This window comes from Erpetoichthys calabaricus, chromosome 7 (assembly GCF_900747795.2).
Source record: "Erpetoichthys calabaricus chromosome 7, fErpCal1.3, whole genome shotgun sequence".
In the NCBI taxonomy this organism is placed as follows: domain Eukaryota; kingdom Metazoa; phylum Chordata; class Cladistia; order Polypteriformes; family Polypteridae; genus Erpetoichthys; species Erpetoichthys calabaricus.
Window position 1 is genome coordinate 51,159,200 of NC_041400.2, and position 27,916 is coordinate 51,187,115.

At 36.5% G+C, this 27,916-nt stretch overlaps 1 protein-coding gene across 1 annotated transcript in view; it reads left to right on the forward strand.

Annotated features, from left to right (window-relative positions):
* Positions 1-27,916, forward strand: part of fam172a (family with sequence similarity 172 member A) — a 744,353-nt gene that overhangs the window by 323,502 nt on the left and 392,935 nt on the right. The window contains exon 7 of the mRNA XM_051930185.1: positions 6,183-6,395. Coding sequence (XP_051786145.1) covers positions 6,183-6,395 — 213 coding nt within the window. The remainder of the gene's footprint in view (positions 1-6,182; positions 6,396-27,916) is intronic.

Below are 27,916 nucleotides of genomic sequence, written 5' to 3' on the forward strand. Positions count from 1 at the left end.
GTTGAGTATCCCTAATCCAGAGTTCTAAAACTTGTAATGCTCCAAAATCTGAAACATTTTGATTGCCAACATGATGTCACCAATGTTCTGTCTGCTGAGTGGATGTGAACTACATATGTGCTGAATCGAAACAGATTTATTTATTCTTAGCTGGGAGGCCTGGGTTGCCCTCCATGAAGTGCTATAAAGCTAGGTCTCACAACCAATGTCTGGGGTGGGGGTCCCCTGCAAAATATTAAGTGCCATGAGGCAGAATCTCTCAATCTACTACCAAGGATGATTGTTTGGTGTGTGTCCCATGAAGGACCTAACACCTCTGCTAAGTGTTAATGGATTGTCACTGCTTACAGTTAACAACAGCAACAGCATTTTTTCTAGGTGCCCTTATATAAATATGATTTCAGTAAATTGCTTTAGGAAAACTGGACACTGCTGCAAATTTCCTTTTTATGCTGGCAAAAACATGTTATGTTTTATGTACAGTGGAACCTTGGGTCACGACCATAATTCGTTCCAAAACTCTGGTCGCAACCCGATTTGTCTCGCTCACGCTCTCCCGCTATCTCTCTCTCTCGCTTGCTCGCGCTCGCTTGCGCTCTCTCTCTCTTGCTCACACTCTCTCTTGCTTGCTCGCTCGCTGCACAGGGAATGCACAGGAAGAGACTGAACACGTGCGGAAATCATCGGCGCGTACAAACCAGATGGGAAACTGGCTTGTTCGTCACCTGAGTGTGTGGTTGTGAACAGATGCAAAAGTTTGGTGAACTTTTTGGTCATAACCCGATTTGTACGTGGTCCGAGATGTTTGTGACCCTAGGTTCCACTGTATGTACATCCATACCATATGAAAACTGAATGTAGTGCCTTGTCTGTCGGTTAGTGGCTTCCAGTACAGCGGGCACGATGGAGTGACACTTGACTGAGTCACAGTTTATTGAGAAGTGACAACTTGTAGCCTATATAAACTGATGAAAAACAAAAGTCCTTCAGTGCAAATATGCATTGGTGGCCTTTTTTATGTAGATAAAGCATTGACGTTTAGTTCACATCAGACATACAGTACTGTGCTGTTGTAGAAATAACTGAAAATATGTTTGTAGAATAAGGTTTTGTGTGCATGGTCTTGACAACTACTGCGGTACTAGTTTTTATTTCAACAGTTTGTTTTTTAAAGATAAGTTTCTTTTTTAAGGCCTGTTTTATATTAAATTTGTAATTTTTTTTCTTCTATTCTATAGAGTCAGATTTGGACCTAATTTTGGACTTTGTAAGAAATTTAAGTGATCTAAATACTGTTGTGCCACTGTCTTAACAAGGATAGGTTTGTTAAATTGATGGATCAATATATATATTGTTATATATATATGTATGTATGTATTATTATATATATGTATGTATTATTATATATACTGTATTATACTCCTTATTCATTTTCATCTCATTGTATTAATGCAGCATTTTTTGTTAGAGAAGACTGGTAGTGCAGTTGTTAGTACTTCAGACTTTGGATTCAGAGTCTTAGATTAAAATCTGGCTCTTGACTACTGTCTGAATTGAGTTTGCACATTTCTGCCATGTCTTTATGAGTTGTCCACCAATAGCATCATATTTCTTTCATACTTCAAAGATGTGGATGTTTAGTTAATTGGTGATTCTAAGTTTGAGTACTTGGAAGTATGTGCCCCCAAAAACCCTAAATTGAATCAAGAATTACAACAATGTTGGCATAAAATTACATCAACAATATGTTCTATTAACTGCATTTAAAATGTTTAATGTGAATTTAAAATCAGTGCATCTATTACAAATGACAATGAATCTTCTAGACAAGAGTGGTCCATTCAGTTACACTCTTCCTTGTGTGCACCTCTTGTACTGCCATTTCTTGCATTTTGAAGTAAACAAAATGGCAATACCTTAACAAGGAAGTTCAGGAAAACCTCTCAATAAAACACACAAATGCGTCCTCATAATTCTTATATAGTGATGTAAAACAATTTAAAGAATTAAAGAAAAAGGAAGCAACTACTTGTTCAGTTAATGTAGAGATGCTTGGAACAAAAACCTGAAGTCTGGAGACCCCTGATTTAAGTAATTTAAAATGTTTATTTAATACACACAGCTTTATGTATGCAGTATAAGGTAACTGTGAACAAAGAAAAGAATTTCAAAAATTGAAAAACATATTCTTAGATGATTTTTTTTCAAAGCCTATGAACACGCCATGTTACCATTTCTTTTTCTGCAGATCTATTAAGTCAAACTATCCAAGTACCTCTTAACATAACATACATTTTCCAAAATAGCATGTTTAAGAAGCTTTTTTAAGTGTTATTAGAAAATGAGCACAGCTCACAGAAGTTGGATATCTTCTATACATTTCTGATGTCAAAGTTCAGGTTACATTTAAACCTATTAGATATAGAATTTTAAGCTAGAAAGGATTTGTGGCATCTTTGCAGGGGTGAATTACAGTTTTCTGTCCTAGAATGCCAGACATCAGAAAGTTATGTGCATCCTTATTGTTAAATACATTTACTTCTGTAAGTGAAATAAGGAAGACAGATTTTTTAATACATATACTAATCCGCTCACATCCATTTTAGTTACTTAGTGACACGTCATTTTCACGTGACTGTCAGTACTGTAACCAGCAGTTTTGTGTGGCTTAATATAGCTGGCAACTTTTCATCACTTATTTATTTATCAGATTATAGCCATGTCTTAAATCACACATTAAAGTAGTGTAAATTATATATATCTAAGATAAACATCTAAAATTTCTGGTTTGAACCCATCATAATATATATGCCCTCAAATCAAGATGATATTTGTGAGTTTTAGTATCGTTGTACTAGTGCTGCTTTTTAAACTTTTTCTCTTTTAGTAAAAGAAGCACAAAAATGTTAACTTTCTTTAGTCAATGTATGATATATTAAGTATAGTGATCTGTAACTTGCTAATGAAGTTACAGTAGGTACAAGACCTTGTGGAATGCAGTAGCGCTTCAGATTGAAGGAGCACGATAAGAGTTACTTGAATAAAGTTTTGAAACTGTTGGGAAGCATTAGCCTTGAATTGGTCTGCTATAGGAAATCTTTTCCTTTGGAAACATGGAATTGATGAATTATTATGGCTACTGCCAGACATTTATTTCATTTGCCACCAGTGGGCAGTGGTACAAAGCTAGGATGTGAAAGCCTTGGTCCAAGTTTTCCACTGAATTTGATAACAAAAGATCCCCGGCTTGTTCAAATGCTGAAAAAATACCTAGCGGAGACTGAAACATGAATTAAAGGTCTGCTTCAGAGATGTTTAATACTCTTTTAATACACATGCATTGTGATTACCACAAAGAAGAAAACACATCAAGTCTGCTGTGCTGCAATAGATCATTTATTATCATGAGTAATTGCATTTTTGAGTTTAACCCCTGAGAAAGGTTAGCATACTCTAATCCTCATTTTATATGGTTGTCCTAGAAAGAAAAACAACCATATTTTACTTTGTTGTTTGTTATCTGAAAATACTAAATTATTCTACAAATTAAAAATATATGTATTTTTTTAACTAAATGAGTATGTTGTTGAAGAGATCTTTTAAATTAAAATACATGCAATAGTGTTTGGTAAATAAATTAAACTACCCCAAGGCAACTTTATTATGTTATTTTTGCTAATCAGTCTTCTCTTAATAAGTTTGGGATAAATGCATTGTTTAATTGTAATAGTACTTTGATGGTTATGTGTAGTTATTTAAATGAATATTAAAAACACTTGCATATTCTGTTTTTTTATTGAAAAAATTTCAAATCAAAACTTAATGTGAACAGTGCAGCGAATAATGTATCTAATGTAAGTAAATATTTTGCAAAGTTATATATTAAATTTGTTTGTTTATGTTGCATACAAATTTGTATATATAGTAATATGCATATATTTATCATACAATAACATATTTTCCTGTTAGTTAATGCTTTAGTTAGCAAACATGTTATATGTATTTTTTTTACCCAGACTGCATAATACTTATAATTTGCACTGTACATTTAGAATAAGTGGAACATTGAATAAATAAACTATACTTAGTACTGTATACTGTGTATTTTTAAAATCATTGTTAATTTTATTCATTGTAATATGCATGTTTTTTATTTTTTGTTTTTTGTGCTTATGCCTTTGCTTTATTACTGAAAACTGGAAGATGTTTCTAATGTACCACACTGATAGCCATTATACATGATGCTGCCTTAGGATACCCCCAACCCCATGCCATTTTTGTTTTTTAGTTTGATTAATATAATCTGCAAGTATAGTTTTAAGTAATGAGACCTCCACATTGTTATCACATGAATTAAAATAACTGTTTAATCCAGTTCCGGGCCATGGGAAAATAGAGTCTACATTGCAGCACTGGGTGCAAAGCCAAAACCAGACCTAGACAGACCGTAAACCCATGGCAGAATCTACTCATACACACACACACACACACACACACACACACTTGCACAGGGGCGGGTTTGAAATTGCCAGTTAAACCTAACTGCATGCCTTTAGTTGTATGAGAAGAATACCAGAATGCCCAGAGAAAAACCTATGTAGATGTGGAAAGAATGTGTAAACTCCACACAGACAACATTCAGAGATGCTACCCACTCTACTACTCTTCTTTATGTACTGTATATGGAAAATGCATGATAAAGAGAAACTTGCCCCTCACCACAGTACTCTCTGTTAATAAAAAAATACAACTCTTAAAATGTGTTGTACATTACAAATGAAAACTGAGAAGGATGTTTTTTTTTCTCCCAAAGCTTGCATTTCATGTTAATCTGAATTGATGTGATACATTTCTAGGTTTATTTTATTAAATTAAAGATAAGGAGAAAATTTGCTATCACATTTGCAGAAGAGGGTGAGAAAACCATAATTTTTATAATCACTAAAGCTGTGAATGTGTGATTTTTCTGTTGTCAACGCAAGTTCAGTGCTAATGCCATATCATGCCGACCAGATTTTATCACTCTTGAAAAAATATATGTAAAACATAGTCTGCCTTGTGAAAATATGCCTTTGTTAAATGGAATAAGGGAATCACTTTATTACACCTTCTTAAATTTGATACTTTTAAACATTTTATTAAAATGTGCTACATGAAATGCATTTTTATGAGTTTATGAATAAGAAGGGTAACTTTTTAAATAACTTTTTTATGTTAATTTCTTAAAAATATTTTTATGTTTTTACATTCTTTATTGTTAAACATTGAGAAACATCATTTGTGAAAAATGACAGTGTTTAAATTTAGTATCAACATGGACATTATTTTTTGAATTGCTATAAATTTATTACGTTAATCACTTTAGTATTTATTATTTGAATTGCCCACAGTTTTGGTACCAACTATTTTATTTATATGGTATTAGCTGATATATTAGAATTTCAGGCTTAATTTGTTTTCTCAATGTAACTGCCTACTTACCTTTCCATTCAGGCATGATATCCTATGGTTAGAATTATATAAAGCACATTTTTCCTTGTTAATAGTGTTAAACAAAATGAATGATCATGAAAAATGAAAGAACCTATATAGTTTCTTAAATTTTTGCCTACAGTACTGAAAATGTTATTTAATGATTTCATAAATTATGTGTAATTTATCTAATTTTTGGTAACATTCTAGGGAGGCAGAAATTTGATTGCAAAATTTTTAATATTTGCATTTCCTTCATTTCATTGTGAACTGCAAGAACTCAGTTTTCTCATTATTTGTCTTTATTGACAAAGCATCATCCTGCTTACATGTTGCTGTATTTCTAAGCTGATTGATGTTGGAATCGATTATGTTTGATAGCACCTGACACCTGCCCTTTTGCAAACAGAAACTCTAATTCACTGAATCAGATGCTTGTCACTGTTTGCTAATCCTGTTCTCTTATAGTTCAAAGAAAACAGAAAGTGCATGCTAAAATGCCTGACAGTGACGTTTTTGGCAAACATGTATTGCTAAAGGACTTACAATATTCATTAGATATTTTTACTTTATGATATCAAACACATGATTTGTACTGCATGTATGTTGATCTTTATAACAGGCCATCATCCACTTCCTCTGTCTGTCTGCTCACCAAAAACTGGAATTTAAGTACTTATTTCATTATTTATTCTTGTTTTCTTATCAAGGAGGGATATGGAGTAATTGTGTTGAATCCAAATGAGAATTACATTGAAGTTGAGAAGGAAAAGAAACCAGTACAACTCACTTCAGACAGTTTGGATGAACCTGCAGAAAAGAGGGAAAGAAAAGATGAGAAGGAGCCAAAAAAGCGTAGGGATTTCTATGAAAAATACAGAAATCCACAGAAGGAAAAAGAAACTGAACAAATTTCTATTAGGGTAAGCCCAGTATTTCAAGTTACCACTCATTTTTGGGGCAATCATTGTTGGTAGGTTGTATTTCATATATGAATAACAATGACTTTGTGTGCTGACTAACATCTTAATATAAGCACAGAATAAAGTTAAGCTTTGAAACTTCAAAACAAACCAAACCTATACATGGTAGTGTGCTTAATTGAATTAATTGCTTAATTTGTGGATATTTTGCATTATATTAACAGTTTTGTTTTTAAGAACACTTATAATACTTATAATAGTATGTGTAAGTTATAGTAGCACTTTTAATAAAAGTAGAAATAATACTTTATGAATTAAGTTATACAACTCATTTTAAACAACTCAACTAATTAATATCATATGTCCTTTAAGAAGGATGTAGTTATTTTGTTTTAGTCTCTCCATTTATTTTAATATGTTCTTCTTTTATATTAGAAACAAGGACAGTTTTATCCAGATATTTTACATATGAAAATGGAGCTGTTGCTAACATAAATAAAATGAAATATAATGCAGTGTATACTGAATTATTCTTTATACAAGTGTGTACTGTTTGGGAAGATATTATAAATGAGAACTGGAATGATTTCTTAGAAATTCAAATTTTATTAAGATTAATATCAGAACTGTTGTGAATAGAAAATGTGAAGAACTGTTTATTAAAAAATAGAAATGAACAGCACACAGCTATACTGAAACTTGTGTCTTCCATATTTGAGACTCTTTAACAATTACGTTTTCAACATTTTATACAGTGATTTCTTGATTGTCACTCTGCTTTACCCATATCATTCTCTGCTTAAAATAATGCACTGCTTACTATTTCCAATCTGACAGACTTCCATAAGCCCAAGTCACACAGTTAAATTATGTTCCCTGTACTGAAACCACTGAAAGCTAATAATGGCATCTGCTTTTTTAAAATTAAAGTTTCAGCAGCTGTCTTGAAGCTGAGGTTGCCTAGCTACTGTGTCATAGATTGCTCCAAGGCAAAACACCTGAAAAGTTTTCACAACTAGATGGAAGAGTAAAACCCCTACAGAGTAAAAGCAGAGACAATGTGACACTTGTTAACTGTGCCACATTGCAGCTTGACATACATTTGCATGTTGTTTTATCATGACACAAGCTTGTCAAACCATGAATCTCTGCCTAACTTTATTTTATTTATGAATTTTACAAAAAAAAGGGTAAGAATGAATATGCAAGGAAATATAAGTTTTTTTTAAACTTATTACAGTTTGCAGTGTCCACTGTCCTAACCTGTGATTTTGTAGCTTCAGTTAGGCAATTGTGCTGCATTATCTAAAATATGGTGAAGAGAAGATATTAATATCTTAATAAATATTTAAGATAGAATAGCTTGAGAGTAACATAATGAGGAAACCGAGCCTCTCTGTCTTCCTTTTCTCTCTTTCTCAGTGAACCTCTTGCACTTTGTAATGCTAGCAGCATGAGATCGTTATACATCGCTATCCAAGGTTTTCTAATTCTGCAGGGGGCATACAATATTATTCACACTTTGACATAAGCGTCTGCTTGCTTTCCATTCTATGCATTATACATGGTAGGCAGATACAAGTAAGTAGGACTAGAGATGATTAACTTTACAGTATGTGTTTTAAAATAACCAAAATACAATACTACAGATGGATTTTATTCATTTGAGTGAAGAGTATATAGGTCAGACAAGTCAGTGGTAACTATATTATAAGCACATTGCTACCTGAAAGATGGTTATTTTAAGTTTGTAAGTAACTAGGAATATTTTAGGAATGGTGAGGAGTGGGTTAAAATAAATCCAAAACAGATTTAAGAAGGCTTTTGACCCAAACTGTTCAGGGTTGTTTCTCAGAGGTCACATTAATTTTGGAGCTTTTGAGGAATAGGATACTGTGACAGTGTTCAGTCTGATTATTTTGTTGTATTTCCATCAATGTGAAATTTCGTTAAAATTAATTGCAGTTACTTGTGATTGATACATGGCGTATAATTTAATTTCTTAAATAAAGGGCATCCATTTGACAAATGTGAAAATATTAATTGTTAATACATAAAGTGTAGATTTATTTTTATGCATTTTAGAATATGAATTCTGATTATCCAGTTCTGTATCTTTACGTTTTTTAGGAAAGAATAGAATTGTTTATCATTGGCCACAGGCTTAGTTTATGCAAGCTGATCTCAAAGTGTTTTCTTTATTGGTTTGTACTGTTATTTTCCATAACTGGGGAATAATGTAGTAGCTGGCATACATTATAGCTTAGCAGAGCAGTGATTTAGTCTGGGCAATAAACATGATGTCAGACAAGCCTGCCAGGGAAGGCTGTTTAATATGTTTTGTAATAAGACAGAATTCTTGTTTTTGAAAACATCTGCCAAAATGAATTTGAGAGTGAAGACAGCAAATGTCAACAGATTAGTAATAAACGTACAAATTTAGTTTCTCTTTCAGTGACAAGGCAGACCAGAATAAATCCACCATAACAATCTTATACTCAAAGTGTACATAAAATTACAAAAAAAAAATGTTAGCTGAGTTGTTTATGTGTATGCATAGTCAGTATTCAGCTGGAAATGAGCATTTCCCACCTGTGAGCCTTACTGTTTTTGAAAGCAAATTCCTGTTTGTTTGCACACTTATCATGTTGATGATGCATGTTTAATTTGTACATGGTTTTATAGTACATCTTGTCCTGAAAAAATGAAGAGCAACTGTAACATCTGATGACTTTTGATTTACATGACATATTCACTAGATTTTGATTATTTGATTATGTGTGTTTTATGTGTTTAATTTAAAACTTTTAATGGTTAAATTCTATTATTTTTTTTTACTCTTAGAGACACCGTAAAAAGACTTGCACATTTTAGGCATGCTGTAGCTATTTTAATTGTTATGTTGTCTTAAAATAAATAAGAATACATTGTTTACTTTGGTAATAAAATTATTTTTTTAAAATTAATCATTTAAAATCAAACTTTGAGAAAATGTCCCAACATGATTTCTTATCAATAATTTAGTATGACGCTTAAAATACATATATTAAAAAAGAGATAGACTACCTGTATTTTCAGTGTTCTTTCTCTGAGCAAGTTGATTAATACAGCTTCTTACACACACTAATTTAAGGTCCTTAAATGATTATCCCAGTCTTTCTTTTTAGCTCATTGCTCATAGTATCTAACCTTCCAACCTTACCTAATCTGTAGTCTTACTAAGATCACAGTCCATTGGTTTAAGTTTAGCGATGATAAGTTTCTTAGGAGCTGCTATAAAGAAGTTTTGGGAGTTCACTTTACTCTGAATTTTAGTACTAATCCAGTTACCTATTTTCTGTCAGCCAAGCGAGGGAAAACCATGAACAAAAACGACATTCATGGCTTAAGAAGCTTCTAAAGGTTTCACTTGAGTCTGACTGAGAAGGATTAGAAATCTGCTATTTAAGAAAGGAAAAAAAACGAAAGTTCATACTTGCTTTTAATAACACTAATTTTTCTAATATGTCTGTATTTTAGATTTATGCACAAATCATATGACTATCATATATGCATAGAAATAGATTCCTGGACAGTTTACTCTTTATTTATTTTTTTAGTATTTTATTTGCCACCTTTCCTAAGTTTATAGTGAAAATGCTAACATAAATCCTGTTTTTTATGCATTCTTTCTTCAAAGCTGACCTGTTTTATTTCTGGAATGGTGTTTCTTGCTTTGATTATCACTTATTTTGCAATTGTCCATTTAAATTATGGATTAATTAGTTTATTTTTTCTTACCTGCTTATTCCAGTACAGAGTTATGAGGGGCTGGCAGCATGCATAAAACAAACCATTGACAAATCACCAGTCCATCTCAGAGCAAATATGCACACCCAAATTCAGTCTCACAGGAATAGTTTAATGTTACCAGTTAATCTAACCTAAACAATGTTGGTTAATGGAAAGAAACCAGTGTAATCAGAGAAAATACACATGGATATGAGAACTGTGCGCAAATTCCAGACAGGCAGTGCACAGATGTGGTTTTAAACACAGGATTATACAGATATGAAGTAGCATGGGTAACTACTGCTGCCTCCTTTAAATTTTTTTTTTATATTTCATTATACAGTTTACTGTACACAGGTTTCCTTAGTTCATCTTTGCTTAGTCAGCAATGAACTAGTTAATTGTTACTCTGTGAGGATATGTCACCTAGCAGTTTTTCAGCACTGACTTTCCCCATCCAATATCTCTTATTCCATGTTGCCATCTGCCTTATTCTCTGCCTCTTCATTTTTCTCTACACTGTCTAGCTCCCTGCTGTATTGTGCGTCAAACTCCCTCAACCTTTACATTAAACCTGCTTTTGGTCATGTTGTCTGCTCAAGCATTAGAGTTTAGAACCTGCAACCTTATGTGATCTATTCAGTGTTTCTTAGCATTACTTTCCTTTGCTAAAGTATAATAACTTAGAAAACATCATTTGCCCAATATGATCTTCAGTCTTGCTCTAGAGCTACTGTAAAATGTTACATGTTTGACGTTTTTTAGGCCAGGTAAATTTAATGACAGTTCTGTAACCTACTAACCTTTCATTTGATTGTAATTAATACTAGGGGGCTTCACTCGCCAACCACCGTGTTTGGTTTTCCAGATACACACTTTTAAGATTTTTTTTTCTTTGAATTGTTGCTATTTCATTAGTTTCACTTTTATTTCAGAGCTTCTTTAAAAACAATATTTGGAATCTTTAGAGTCCCAACATGCTGAATCTTTTAACACTAGAATTACCAGAGCCTACGAAAAAAACTCGTAGATCCGGCCCACCTTAAATCTGTTCGCACCTCTCCGTCAGCGTCTTTTGTCCTTTAAATGTACCGATAAAGACAAGCAGCCTACTATTCCATCCCCCCATAGCTGCAGAACGTGCACAAAGTTCTCCCAGCTCATGCCTTGATTGATTATCTGGGAGTGAAGTGCTGGAGTTTTAGAGTGGAAATAATAGTTCGTTATTTGGAACACATGCATTTCATGTGTGTTCCGTTTCTACAATAATCTATGTAAACACATTGTTAAAACAGAAGCGTTTTTCATATGTTAGTAGTAAATGACAAAATGTTGGCATAAACTATATGATGTGTGAAGCTTGAATTCCAAAGATCAAATAAACAAGGATAAAACAACAGCTTCCGTGGCGTAGCGGTAAGATTTGCTGACTTGTAATCAAGAGTCCCCGGTTCGATCCCGACATCCTCCTATATTTGCCGTTTTCAGTAGTGCTCTTATTGTTAATATTATACAGTACACACATACATTTGTTTTGCATCCGTTACAGACGATGTACATTTATAGTACTTGTGAAAGTTACTGTTTTATTTTCACTTTTGTTCTCTCGATCACGATACATACTACTGCCCCCCCCAAGGGATCTGACGCTGATAGTTTTTATTTGAAACTGGGAATAACTGTAGATGTGAGTGGTGTTTTGAGGCAATGGAACTGGACCTTCTCTGATCTGGAGGGATAAAAGCTGACACGCAAACGCTGGTGAATTTGCCTTCTTCGTATCTCACCGTCACTTGATTTTTTTTTTTATTCAGTTTTATTGAGTGTTCCTGCTCACGCTGAATTAGTATGCACCTTATGGTCTATGATGTCAAAGATGCACTGACAAAAAAAAAAAAAAAAAACAAGACATAGGTATATATGATGTTTGGAATTATTCATTTTATGACCTGTATAGTACAATTTGGAAAACATTGTGGCACGGATTCAACATTATTCATGTTATTCATAATCATTCGCATAACATCTTGCGGTTGTAATCAGTGACGTTTTTTTTTTCCCCCGATCTTGCCAGTCTCCACGTTGCTGTATGCTGTTTCTTTTGTACTCGATTTTGTACACCATTTTGCAAAGGTGTTTTCACCATTTAAAAAAAATCTTGAAATATCGATAACCTATGCGGTTATCACTGTAATTTTCCATTAAAATTGCCCAGACCATGGAACATCTGTTACATAATTGTAGTTACATACCCTAGTGTTTTTATTACATTTTGAAAGTACAGCTACAATGTAACTATGTAAGTACACTTGTTTTTGGATCAGTGATAAATTGTTACATTGTAATTATATTAACTGTGGAATAACAATGACAGCTGAGTAATTAACTATAGTGTTTATTATGTATTACACAGTTAGTATGGAGTAATAACTCATAGTTACACTGTACTTATACAGGTAATTACATAGTAGTTGCAGTGCAATTATGGACACTTAATGTAAAGTGTTACCGAGTTTCTTTAGTGATTGAACTTTTTTTTTCCAGAATTTTACAATGTATATTTCACATATGAGTTTTGGTTACTTATTTGAAGCACTCTGCAATTTTTAGGTAACGACCTCTTTTTTATTTTATTGTTACTGTCTTGGTGTCCGCTTGAGGTGGAACATAATTTACACTCATTATAGCTGACAAAAATGTCTTACTAAGTGAATGGATAATATTTTATGTTTAAGTATTCCAAGTCAAGACAAGAAAGTTTGTTGTAGTTTTAAAATTTGAACACGACATCTTATTTTTCATATAACATAAACCTTCACTTTATGCTGTGCTAATTAAGCCAAGGTGAACTAGGTGCATGAAGAGTCAGCCACATCTCAGTAAAGCAAAAAAAAAAAACACAACAGTCAATTAGTCAATTTAGTAATGAATTTTGACCAAATGATTAAAAATGAGTCCTGGGTTATGCCAGTGTCAACTTATGGCAATTCCAAATATATGAATTGGCATGTAAAGCACAAATATTTTTATTTTTAATTGAATTTCAATAAATTTGAAATGAGTGACTTCCAGTTTTTTACATATAAATGAAGCAAATTAGTTTTTACAAAGATATATACCTAGAAAATGTCAGTAATACTGAGGCATACTGTAAGAACTGTGCAGTATTCACTTTTTCACCATTTTTAATCATTTTGTGCTTTTGTTCGCACGTGTCAATGAATATAACCAGTTGTATGTGCAGCTGCAAAGTAAGATCTGTCACAGGTTAGCAGCTAGATCAGAAGATGGCAGTTTAGTTGAGAGGCATAATCTGCTGCCTGTAATTCCCAGTGTCCAAATTACACATACAGTGCATCCGGAAAGTATTCACAGCGCATCACTTTTTCCACATTTTGTTATGTTACAGCCTTATTCCAAAATGGATTAAATTCATTTTTTTCCTCAGAATTCTACACATAACACCCCATAATGACAACATGAAAAAAGTTTACTTGAGATTTTTGCAAAAAAAATAAATAAAAAAAAAAATTGAGAAAGCACATGTACATAAGTATTCACAGCCTTTTTCATGAAGCTCGAAATTGAGCTCAGGTGCATCCTGTTTCCCCTGATCATCCTTGAGATGTTTCTGCAGCTTAATTGGAGTCCACCTGTGGTAAATTCAGTTGATTGGACATGATTTGGAAAGGCACACACCTGTCTATATAAGGTCCCACAGTTGACAGTTCATGTCAGAGCACAAACCAAGCATGAAGTCAAAGGAATTGTCTGTAGACCTCCGAGACAGGATTGTCTCGAGGCACAAATCTGGGGAAGGTTACAGAAAAATTTCTGCTGCTTTGAAGGTCCCAATGAGCACAGTGGCCTCCATCATTCGTAAGTGTAAGAAGTTCGAAACCATCAGAACTCATCCTAGAGCTGGCCGGCTATCTAAACTGAGCGATCGGGGGAGAAGGGCCTTAGTCAGGGATGTGGCCAAGAACCCAATGGTCACTCTGTCAGAGCTCCAGAGGTCCTCTGTGGAGAGAAGAGAACCTTCCAGAAGGACAACCATCTCTGCAGCAATCCACCAATCAGGCCTGTATGGTAGAGTGGCCAGACGGAAGCCACTCCTTAGTGAAAGGCACATGGCAGCCCGCCTGGAGTTTGCCAAAAGGCACCTGAAGGACTCTCAGACCATGAGAAAGAAAATTCTCTGGTCTGATGAGACAAAGATTGAACTCTTTGGCGTGAATGCCAGGCGTCACGTTTGGAGGAAACCTGGCACCATTCCTACAGTGAAGCATGGTGGTGGCAGCATCATGCTGTGGGGATGTTTTTCAGCGGCATGAACTGGAAGACTAGTCAGGATAAAGGGAAAGATGACTGCAGCAATGTACAGAGACATCCTGGATGAAAACCTGCTCCAGAGTGCTCTTGACCTCAGACTGGGGCGACAGTTCATCCTTCAGCAGGACAACAACCCTAAGCACCCATCCAAGATATCAAAGGAGTGGCTTCAGGACAACTCTGTGAATGTCCTTGAGTGGCTCAGGCAGAGCCTAGACTTGAATTCGATTGAACATCTCTGGAGAGATCTTAAAATATCTGTGCACCGACACTTCCCATCCAACCTGATGGAGCTTGAGAGGTGCTGCAAAGAGGAATGGGCGAAACTGGCCAAGGATAGGTGTGCCAAGCTTGTGTCGTCACATTCAAAAAGACTTGAGGCTGTAATTGCTGCCAAAGATGCATCGACAAAGTATTGAGCAAAGGCTGTGAATACTTATGTACATGTGATTTCTCAGTTTTTTTATTTTTAATAAATTTGCAAAAACCTCAAGTAAACTTTTTTCACGTTGTCATTATGGGGTGTTGTGTGCAGAATTCTGAGGAAAAAAAATGAATTTAATCCATTTTGGAATAAGGCTGTAACATAACAAAATGTGGAAAAAGTGATGCGCTGTGAATACTTTCTGAATGCACTGTACTAGCTTTGCCATCCCTGGGAGTATAGCAGCTGTAAGGTGGAAGTGACACTTTGAACGATTCTACAACAGAGACAGCAAATGTCTCAAGATCAGTTAGTGAATTTTTATGCCATTTTTATGTCTTGTCCAACTGAATTAAGCATTGTATCATTATGAAAAGTGTCTGTAAGATGTTTAAGAATAAGGCTGACATATTTTTTTTTGTAACGTATTTTTGGAGATATGCCAACATTATATGTACACATAAATGTAAATTGGCTTGACTTGAGTATATATACACAAGTTTCAAACCCATAGTTTTACACTAGAATCCCTGAAGAAAACTAAAAAAGTTGTAATCCCGGGCCACCTTAAATTCCTTCGCACCTCTCCATCATTGTCTTTGTTTTGCAAATGTGTCATTCAGCACAAGCAGCAAGCCTCCTCCTATCCCATCACCCACTGACGCAGCTGAAGTTTTCCCAGCTCAAGTCTCATTTTCTTGGTATGAGGTGCCGTGATTTGTATAGGGTAAATAATATCTCGTTATTTGGAATACATACATTTCATGTGTGTTCTGTGTCTACAACGATCTGGGTAAATGTAGGATGACAGGAAATGTGAGTCAAGAAATGTTGAACATATAACTAAAACTGAATTTTTTTCATGTTATAGTAAAAATTAATGTTTGAGACTGAAGTCCAAATATCAAATAAACACTTTTCTCACACAAGGTATAACAGAACAAGTGCACTTTATTTAAGATTATAACCGAAGAATAAAAGTTAGTGTTTTTTTATTCAGTTATATTCTCTCAGTCACGTTCACGTGGTAAAATGAACTTGCCACTCATTTTCTGAGTTGATTGCGTTTATCTCCATTCTTTTCACAAGAGCAGCAATGACCGAAGTTGGTGCTGTAATTGATGCCTGCTCAGAACTATTTGTTGTATCAGCAATCAAAGATACGATGCCCCGTGACCACTATCAGACTATTATGTGGTATTTGTGCTTTGACAACAAAGACACCTGTGCAGAACATTTGAAAAACGACAGATTTGCATATGCATGTGCAGTGCTACTCCTTATTTAGGAAAAGATCCCAGTTGTTTCACAGGAGAAGGACTTTCCGAGACTGGGGTAACAACTGACAGCTTCTTCACGTTGCTTTTGCTGGCTAATAGACTACTACACTGCAACACAACTCCGCTTGGCACCATAAAGTGGGATGGGAACTTCCACCTGCAGTTAGTCTTTTCAGTACGCGGGCAATTCTCCACACTAGTGTTTAGATCTGGCAGTGCCATGCTGACGGTGTATGTGCCCAAAAAGAAGTCTATCTGCATTCCCAGTACCATGCACCATAACGCAGAGATTGTTTTTTTTTTTCCGATCTTGTCCAATGTTGAAATGACATAGCATTTTCAAATAATTGCATTTCCATGCATGGTTGTGTGTGCGTGTGAGGCAGACACAGATTTGATATCATGCAAGTGGTTACTGGAATATAAAATAAACCCTTTCACAAAGGTATAATGAAACAAGTGTGCTTTTATTCAAGAATAAACTGAACAAAAAAAAAATCAAGTAACAAGATACCAAGAAGACATGATTCACCAGCTTTTGTGTGTCTGCTTATATCCCTTCAGCGATATATTTTACAAGTAGCAAAACTTACTGGTGAAAAGAATGGAGATAAACACCATTAACTCAGAGAGGGAGAGGCAAGTTCGTTGTACTACATGAAAGTGACTGAGAGAATAAAACTGAATAAAAACAAAATACTAACTTTTACAAGGAATGAAAATTTACACCGGGTGTTACAGACTCAAATCAAATATGTTTTTATTTTGTAGTAGTAATAATAATAGCAGCTCACTACTCAAAATGAAAAATGCGGGGAAGATCTGGGATCGAACCCTTAACATCTTGATTTAGAGGCAGTTGTTCTTACTTCTAACTCACCCATGCAATTGATAAATGGACTTCGGTTTTCACATACTGACAGCAACATGTAAACTGAATAATTTCTTTTTTTTCGGTTATGTTCTTGAATAAAGGCACATTTGTTTTGTTATACCTTTTGTGGAAATGTTTATTTGATATTTGGTCTTCAGTCTTCACACATTAATTTTTACTTTAACGAAAAAAATTCTGTTTTAGTTATGTATTCAACATTTCTTTCCTCTGATTTCCTGTCATCCTTCATTTACCCAGATCCTTGTAGACACAGAACACACATGAGATGTATGTATTCCAAATAACAAGATATTTCCCACCCCCTATACAATTCAAGGCACCTCACACCCAGAAAAAGAGACTTGAGTTTGGAGAACTTCAGCTGCGTTGGTTTGGGAGTGGCGTTGGGCCGTGAATGGGATAACAGGTTGCTTGCTGCTTGTGCTGATTGACACATTTGCAAAACAAAGACGCTGATGGAGAGGTGCAAAGGAATTTAAGGTGGCCCCGGATTACCACTTTTCTTGTAGGCTTCAGGGATTCTACAGTAGTGTTAAAAAGTTAGTACATTGTAATTTAAAGCACAGTAATATTGTACTGTGTCATAGGAAAATGATAGCAGTTGTTTATAAGAGGAGATGGATTGGGGGATGAGAAGGATAGTACTTTAAAATGCACTTAGAGATGAAGCACAAAACAGTGGAAAAACATAAAATATCAAATATAAATACAAAGAGAAAGCAAGTAGGATTAGAATATCAGAACATACATTGAAGCCATAATAACAAGCCAGGCTATGTAAATATCATGACAAATATTGCTGCACTGTCCTTTCATTAATAAGTTTTAAATCTTTTTCTGTAAAGTAAACAATAAAGCATGAGGTATTTTTGCTAATTTCCCGTTAAAAGAATTTTTCAGTTAAAATAAAGACTTACATAGAGAATAAAATTACATAGAAGTATATCCTGCACTTTGGAGTAGAGGTCAACCTCACCTGTAGTCGTCCTCATTTATTTCACTTTGTTGTCCATTTCTTGTTCAAAATAGCACAAGTTAGCTCCACAGCTCTTATTTTTATATTGTAAAGTGTTCATAACTGTATTAATATTTACCATGTACTGAATCAACAGAATACATTATTAAAGAGCAGTGTGGTGCTTCTGTCTAGCATGATACAGCTTTCCTTTGTGGTAGGGTTTTCAACTTGATATTTCTGTAGTTCCTTTTTTCTTCTTTTCTCCTGATGTATCATTGTAGATCAGTACTGATGATGCACATTGCTTTAAATTTTGTATTTTAGCTAGGTATCAGAATATTTTTGGATTCATAAAAATCTTGATTTTTTTCAGTATATTCGATTTGCAGTAATATTTCTGAAACTGTCACGTATTTAATTTGGGCTGTTCAAAAAAATTAAGAGTACTTTCATGTGCCTTTTGCTCTAAAATTCTGACTTGCTTTATTCATTTATTCTGACTTTTCTAAGCTAATTTCTAAAGTATAGGGTGAATGAGAGTTACAGCTAACAGAACAAAAGGTTCATTCACCTCCTCACTTTTACACTTAGTCATACTGTGCCATTTTAAACAAGTCAAACAATTTAATTGCATAAAGTAAACTGAGGAAACCTAAAAAAAACTTTTTTGAACATGGAAATGTACGAAGCATGCTATGGCAGGAACTGATCTAATTTAAGCATGATGAAGTCACAACACTTTATTACTATACCACTTAAAGACACATTATTTCTATTTTATTTATATATATAATATCGATTAAAAAAAATTAGTTAATCTCAAAAATGTATCTGATTAATCACATCTAACATTGAAACACATACTTGTAAAAGTAATATATAAATGATGAAGTAAATACACACTGAATAGCAAATTTAATGTAGAATAAACACAAAGGAATTAAAAAAAAAACTGCATACTTTAAACCTAAACAGCAACCTTAAACCTGAACTTCAGTCAAAATACTACCTGAGCAAGTACAACCTGAATTTGAATGCCTTTCTAAAAGGCAAGTTGAAAAGATGTCAATAAGAAATCAAAGCAAATGTACAACGTATCTGAGATTGGCACAGTATATGAGACACAGATGTATCAAAGTAAAAATTATTGATTGAAACGACTATTGACTTTGAAAACACTGCCGAAGGCTGATTTAATCGAAAGAATAATTATCTCTTAAATGGGCATACATTAAAACTTCTGTTAAAACCCCACAAATAGTATCCTTAGTTGTTCATCACCATCAATGACTTGATAATTTTACTCTACACAAGTGTTTTTCAACTGGTGCGCCGTGGATAGAACAGTGTAGAGCCACTGGGTCCTGACCTGTTAGAGACATGCTCCTCTGGTGGTTGAGAAGGATAGGACTATCTGGAGAAGCCAACATAAAAGCAGCTCTGTGATTGCTGTTTTGCAGACACAACACTTACGGGAGGTTTTTAGCAGCCAGGAGGCTTGTTGGGAATGCCCCTGACCTTGGGTCCCTGGAGTGAGGTGGAGAGAGGACTGCCTGTATGAGCGGGCAATGGGTTAAAGCAGCTGGAAACAAAACAGTCCAACATGCTCACTATGTGCTGTGTCTGCAAACATCAACCTCCAAGCTTCTTTTTTTTGCCGCCCCAAAAACCCCCAGCTGCTTCAGACAGTTTAGCACATCTAGAAGATTTAATGATTTTGTGGTTGGTAGATTTGTGGTATTCCTTGGGTTTTTTTGAGTTACAAAATGTGTGCCACCACATAAAAACAGGTGGAAAAAACTACTGTACCTACACCTTTTCTCTTGGCAGGCTAAAGAAAAGATCTCCATAGCTGCTATCTCATTTAAAAACTGAAGCTGTGCATTACGTGGATGGTTATGTTGTGTTCTTTGCATGAATTTGCAAAGATACTACAAACTTGAAAATGGGTAGGGATAATCATTACACTTCTGTTTTGTAGAATTTTGTCATTGTCATTACATTTGGGCAGTCATCACTGTAAGCTGCCTGGTAGACTAGCAAATTAAATACAGAGGTACTAGAGACTTATTTTGTTTTTAGTGCCCCTCAAAGGTAAATTATGTGATATGACTTTGATTCAGTTTTCTTACAGAAATATGAAATGAAAAAAGCATAGTTTTTACCTTTGCCACTTCCTTCTAGCATTGCACCTGGACTGCCATAAACCCCCCTCTCCACCCCCTTTCCTCCCACTCTCCTGCACCTATGTCAGTATAAATCAAGAAAATGCAAACCAAAACCCTAAGTATTGACATGTAGCATATTGTCCTGAACCATGTATACAAAATGTTAAACCTTTAAAATTTTTAAAGGTAGTATATAAAAACAGTACTAGATGTGTATGTAACTCTTTAGGTACATATTTAACTTATTTGTATTAGTGTTTCGTGATATTAAAAAGAAAACAAAACATGAAAATGCCACCCTGATCGAAGCACTGCTTGAGGTATCTGCATCATTGTGGTCACTGGAATCGACAATATTTCTTAATGTGTTAAAAGGGCCACATTAATTGCAAAATTTAACTCATTAGCTTTCCTGGGCCTAATTAATATATATATATATATATATATATATATATATATATATATATATATATATATATTTTGCAGTTGGAGATCCACAAAGGGAGAAAAAAAACGAATCACGTATCATAAAATAGTTTTATTCCTGAGCTTTCAACCCCTATCAGGGTCTTCATCAGAGGATAATGCTTAGACTTACAAGAATCAAAGGCAATATATAGCAACACATTCAGTATTTTCGGTGGCTGTGACTAAGTCAGTATGATCAGGGGGGGGGGGGGGGGGGGGGGGGTGTATCGTTTAATTAATGTGTATATGTCCTTCTTAAGTTGGCATATGCTGGGTTTATGTCCAAGTGTCTGTTGATGCCGTTTTCATCTGATAGCCAAGACTCGGCCAACTCTCTGGCGCTTTTTGTACTGGCCTTAAATTTTACTTTTACGTTGTCCCAGTTGAATGTGTGTCCTGTCGATTTAGTATGTGCATATATCAAAGATAGTGCGTCCTTTCTTCTGACGGCGTTGCGATGTTCCTGTACACGTGTTGAGATTTTTTTTGACGTTTGTCCTATGTATACAGCTGAGCAAGAATTGCATGGAATACTATAAACTGCGTTTCGTGTTTCGGCTGTCGATTTCTTGTTTTTAGCATTAAACAGGACCATGCGCAGATTGTTGGTGGGTTTATGTGCTATTTTGATGCCCCACTTGGTCAGGGTGCGTGCCGTGCCTTCTGACACATTATGGTGATACGGGAGTGAATGCCAGGTGGGGTGGGGGTTCTGATTTACGTCGATTGTATGCCGATTCCTTTGGCGTCTGCTGTGTAGACTCCGATTAATGAATGATTTTGAGTATCCGTTCGAGGTGAAAAGTTGAAACAGATAGCGTCTCTCATTAATTTTTGTTTCCTTGGTATTACAATGCGTGTGGACTCGTTTAAATAGGGTTTTCACGCAGCTCCGTTTATGAGATACCGGGTGATTGCTGGCGAAGTGTAGAATCCTGTCTGCGTAGCATTGTTTGCGGTAAACACTTGTGGTCAGGGTGGCGTCACTATTTCTTTTGATGTAAATGTCCAGGAAATTGATGTGTCGATTGTTTTTTTTTTTTTCATTGTGAACTGGATTGCAGGGAATATTGTGTTAATATGATTATAGAACTCATTCAGCTGGTTCTTTCTTAATATGACGAATGTGTCGTCTACATAGCGTATCCAAATTTTGGGTGTAATCTGGGATAAAGCTAAGTTTTCAAATCGTTGCATTACCAGTTCAGCTAGGAGTCCAGCTAACGGTGATCCCATCGGCATGCCTTCTTTCTGTGTGTAATACTTGACGTTGAAATTAGAGTGCGTTTTTTGGCAAAGGGATATTAGGTGCATTATGTCTTTGATGGACAGTTTGGTTCTTGTCTCTATGGTGGGGTCACTATCCAGTTTCATTAATAATGTTTCTGTGGCCAGTTGGATCGGGATCATGGTGTATAGCGATATAACATCAAACGAGACCATGATCTCGTCCTCGGCGATGGATACGTCATTCAAGCGCTGTAATGCCGACTCCGCGCTGTTGACGGAATAATCTGAGTCGTCCGTTAAATGTTTAAGTAGTTGGAAAAGTCTTTTTGACAAGTTGTATGATGGTCCGCCTATTAGGCTAACCACTGGTCTGTATTTTAGTGGTGTTTTGTGTATTTTTGGGAGTCCATAAAATTCCGGGCAGTTAGCATCATTGGATTTCATTTTGTGAAAGTTTTGTACATCCAGGCAGTTACCATTTCGGAGTTTGGTCAGAGTATAGTTTATTTTATTCTGTGTGGTTTTTGTTGGGTCATTATTTAGCTGTTGATAAGTATTAGTGTCCGAAAGCATTTCTTCCATAGCTGTGGAGTATTGTTCTCTGTCTAGGATAACAGTTGCGCCTCCTTTGTCAGCTGGTGTAATAATAATGCTGTTGTCATTCCGTAAAGAGATATATATATATATATATATATATATATATATATATATATACAGTACACCCCCAAAATTCGCGGGGGTTATGTTCCCAGAGCACCTGCGAATTGTGAAAAACCATGACTTTTGAATGTGGTTAAAAAAATGCCTTTTAAATGCCTATTTTTATAGTTTAAACCCTAAATACAGTATGCCCCCAAAGCACTTTAATTTCGTTGCAAACTCAGCTTAATACATTCGCTAAAAAATTACTTTAATACATTACCTAAAAACAGAATGTAAAGGTAAACTTGTATACTGTACAGTACTGTACAGTACAATTACAATACAATTTATTTTTGTATAGCCCAAAATCACACAATAAGTGCTGCAGTGGGCTTTAACAGGCCCTGCCTCTTGACAGCCCCCCAGCCTTGACTCTCTAAGAAGACAAGAAAAAACTCCCAAAAAAAAAAAACCTTGGCAAAGGCAGTTCAAAGAGAGACCCCTTTCCAGGTAGGTTGGGCGTGCAGTGGGTGTCAAAAGAATGGGTTCAATACAATATGATACTATACACAGAACAGAACAAATCCTCAATACAGTATAAAAATAAAAATTTTAGAAGTACGGAGCAGAATTTAACAGTAGATGATATCACATAATAAGATTTGGATATGTTTAGAGTCCTGGAGACCTCATCCATCAAGCTGCCTCCCCCATTTGGCCATTCCACGGCTGAAACAGTGCTGGGCCAGCCAATCCGATGAAAGGACCCATCTTTCCCACGATTCCTGCAATCCTCCATCAGGGATGACTTTACCTTAGGCAGGCAAAACAACTTGGCAGGTGGGCCGTGGCACCAAGTGCCACATTTGAGTACCGAGAAGAGAAACAGAATAGGTGAGGGTTAGTATCCAAACTGTACTGCTAAGACTCCCGCGGTGCTAGAATGTAAAATACCGATGTTACCGCTATACATACTGTAATTCATGCAAGTGCGTTTTCTTTGTTATAAGCAGAGTAAATACATAATAATTTCATTTAATTAAAATACAGTAAAATGTACTGGTACTCACCAATGATGAATGATATTGATGATGAAGAAGAAGTAGCTGTGCAGTACGATGCAGAGAATTTAAAACTCCTTGAGTGGCGCCTCTTCTTCAGGCGCTTCACGAGGAGTTGAATCTTTGTACGGGTCTTTTTTGGGTGGGGTTTCGTGCTGGCTTTTCTTTATAGGTTTCAGGAACATTGTGATGGGAAGTTGCTGTCGTTGTTTCTTCATGGTGGCAAGGAGCGTTTTATGTGTCTGAATGGCAGCATCGATGCCATTATTAACTGTGAGAGCCGAACCATATAGGGATCCCATGCTTCAATCATCCTTTTACTTCTCCTTCGATGTCCGAATAATCTGGGACAGATGTTCCAATGTCAGGCCCTGCTCCTCTTGCACTTGATCTGTCTCTTCCTCCTCCTCTTCGCTGGCAGACTTTATTAACTCCAACAAATCCTCGTCCATCAGAGGCTCAGAGTGGGCATTGATAAGGTTGTTCACCTCATCTTGCGTGATATCGTCAGAACCTTCTCCACCCAGTATCTTTGCCAGTTCCACGGCCTTGTCGACAGCATCGTGCTGAATGTTTTCAGGTGATAAGCCCTTGTTGTCATGGACACACCCTGGCCACAGCTTCTTCCAGCAGGCGTTGAGGGTTTCCTTTTTCATCTCCTTAAGAGCAGCTTGGATGACTGACAGGCACGTCACGATTGTAAAGTTATGCCAGTAACCCTTCAATGTAAAATTCTAGTCCGCGTCCATTGCATCCACAAGGTATTGGAGAGAAACCCGGGTATAAAGAGCCTTGAAGGCACGGATTATGCCTTGATCCATAGGTTGGATGAGGGAGGTGGTGTTGGCAGGGAGGAACTCAGTCTGAACTCCCTCGTAATACAAATCCAAAGGGTGGCCGCCAACATTATCCATAATAAGCAACACCTTGAAGTCCATGCCTAAGTCGTGGAGGTATTCCTTGGCTTGAGGGATGAAGCACTGGTGAAACCAGTTTGAAGCAAGGACTTTGGTAATCCAGGCTTTAGGGTTGTGCATCCAGAAGACAGGCAGCAGGTTTTTATTTTTGTTTTTAAGGGTTGTAGGGTTCGCTGATTTGTAGATGAAGCCAGGTTTCATCATGTAACCAGCAGCATTGCCACACATAATAAGTGTCACTCTGTCCTTCTGTGCCTTAAACCCTGGAGCTTTGGCTTCATCCTTCATGATGTAAGTTCTGGACGGCATCTTCTTCAGAACAAGCCAGTCTCATCCATGTTAAAAACTTGTTCGGGCTTGTATCCCTTCTCCTCTGTGATGTGTCTAAATGTTGCGGGGTACTTCTCCACAGCTTCTTTGTCAGCAGGGGGGGGTCTCTTCTTTGTCACTGAGAGGCTTTTAATATTAAATCGCTTCTGAAAATGATCAAACCATCCCTTACTGACTTGAAAATCTTCAGGCTCCAGTGCTGTTGATGGTCCTAGTTGCGGTTCTTCGGTACCTTCTACATTGTCTCCTGTAGCGAACTGCTGGTACAATTTCCGTGCATTCTCACAGATGATGTTACCGTCCAAGGGGATGTTTTTCTTCATGCAGTCGGTGATTCACAATGCCAAGGCAGATTCCATCCTGACGATATTTTTATTCCTTACGGTTGTAACCTTTTTGGCACTATCACAGAACCTTACAGCTACGGTACTCCGGATCGCTGCCTCATTCTTCTTTATGTAGCGTACAGTGCTTTCATTAATGCCATAGTGGCGTGCTACTGCAGCATAACTTTTTAGTTCCTGGAGCAAATCCAGTAGTTCAACCTTCTCCTTGAGTGTTTTAAACTGCTTCTGGCGCTTAGGCTCAGAGCCAGAAGCCTTAGAAGGCGCAGGGCGTTTCGGGGACATCTTGTGCGTTTAAGAAAAACAAAATGAAAACAATAACAAAATGGAGAACACGAGGACACTCAGCTGGAGACGCGTCACAGGGCAACACTCAATCAGCAGCAAGGAGAAATGAATAACGCTCTTGGATTGGCTACTTTCACTATCCCAAACCGTGTTTCCCTCAGCGATTGGTAAACCCACTCATTTGGAGACGCGTCACATGGCAACACTCAATCAGCAGCAAGGAGAAATGAATAACGTTGTCGGATTGGCTACTCTCATCATCCCAAACCGCGTTTCCCTCAGCGGTTGCTTACTGTTCTCTCTGCAGCACAGTATTGCCACGAAAAAAAACCATAAAAAAATTGCGGGGATATTTGTGCTTTCCGCTAACAATTAGTAGTTAGGTTCTAAGGAAAAAATCCGCGAATGACTGAGTCTGCGAACCCTGAACCGCGACTTTGTGGGGGTCTACTGTATGTGTGTGTGTATATATATATATATATATATATATATATATATACACACAGTGGAACCTCGAGATACGATCACCTTTGTATACAAGAAATTCAAAATACAAGGAAAGTATGAGCGAAAAATTCAGATCTAAATACGAGCATTGGCTCGCATAACGAGCCACGAGCAAGGCTGTGGTTATAGCTCGCGGCTTAGCGAGGGGGCTGTAGCGAGCCGCAGGGCGATCTGCGGTGTCTGCGTTTCTCACCTAAGTGCACAGGTGGGAAACTGCCCACATCCATGATTTGTCCTGTGGCTGATGGGCTGGCAGCTGCCATGTCTTCCCCGCATATATAGAGAAGCGCGAGCCGGTTAAGGGGGAGAAGAAGTAAAAGAAAAGAGAGGAGAGGAGAGAGAACGGAGGTTGCAGGAGGAGGCAGGAATCCGCAGCAGTAGGAAGTCGGTGCGGGAGAGCGAGCGAGTACAGGCTCGCGTGTAGCTGAACAGGCGAGCCAAACAGCTGAAGCAGGACGGTGTAGAGAAGGTCAGCTGCATTAAGTGTCTCGCCTGTTGCAGAGCCCGCATGGGAGAAGCAGGTGAGACGCTAACAGAGAAGAAGCACCGGGGATTGTCATCTGTTTTTTGAAGACTGCTTCCTGTTGACGTTTTAACCTCGTGTTAAAGGATTGTTATTCTTATGTACTTTAAACCTCCACTTCACAACTGTTTTAAGGATTATTTATTTAAAGATTTAATGAATGCTCTACTGCACTTTGGACACCTGTTTTGATTCTTTTAATAATCAGTTATATTATTTACCAGTGTTATTTATTAAAGGTAGACTACAGTATATATAATTTATCAGTGTTATTTGTTAGGAAAATTGATTTTTATGTTAATATATTTGGGATGCGGAATGGATTAACTGGATTTCCATTATTTTCAATGGGGACGTTTGTTCTAGATACGAGAAATTCGCTATACAAGCTCAGTGCTGGAATGAATTAAACTCGTATCTAGAGGTTCCACTGTATATATATATATATATATATATATATATATATATATATATATATATATATATATATATATTTATTTATTTATTGTGAGAGGCTGCCCAAACACCATCAGACAGACACCAGTACAAGTACAAAACACACGTTTATTTACACCAAAGTCATGCACAGCGTATAGTGCTCCCGCACTAAACACCCCAAATCACAGGTCTTTCACACATCCGTGGGCCGCCTTTCTTCCCTCCGTCGCTGGAGCTTCATCATCCTCCAGCACCCGACTCTCGCTCCCCAACTGTAGAAAGGTGGCCCCTTTTATAATCACCCGGATGTGCTCCAGTTGCTTGCTGACGTTCTTCCAGCAGCACTTCCTGGTGTGGCGGAAGTGCCGCATCAACACCCGGAAGCACTCTGGGCATCGCTGGAAGGTCCTTCCTCCACCCTCTTAGGTGAGGCGGAAGTGCAGATCTCCCGGGCTTTATGAGGCTTGAGGTACCCCCCTGGCGGTACCCACAGACCCTAACGGGTTTGAGCCTCCCTGCTCCTTCCCCGTGGTCCACTTGCTATCCAGGGCGGTTGTCCCCTCGTGGCCCGGGGGATGTATAGATTGCCTCCCGGTCCTTCCAGGCATCCCGGCTGAGTCTGGCCCCCAGCCTCCTGCCACAATATATATATATATATATATATATATATATATATATATATATATATATATAATCTTTTAATGAATGTTATAGACAGCTACTGTTTTGGTTGTGTTTGAAATGTCTTTATACTAGATAAAAAGTTAATAGCACTTTATTATAAAAAAAAAACTCATTCAAATTTGACATATAATGCTTCTAAAATGTGAGCTAGGTATATAGATGGCAACTCAACTGTATCAGCAAAATATGAGCGAAAAACTTTTTGAATGTGTACTTAAAAGTTTGTAGCATAATTTTAAATGAGAAGGAAATTTCAATGTT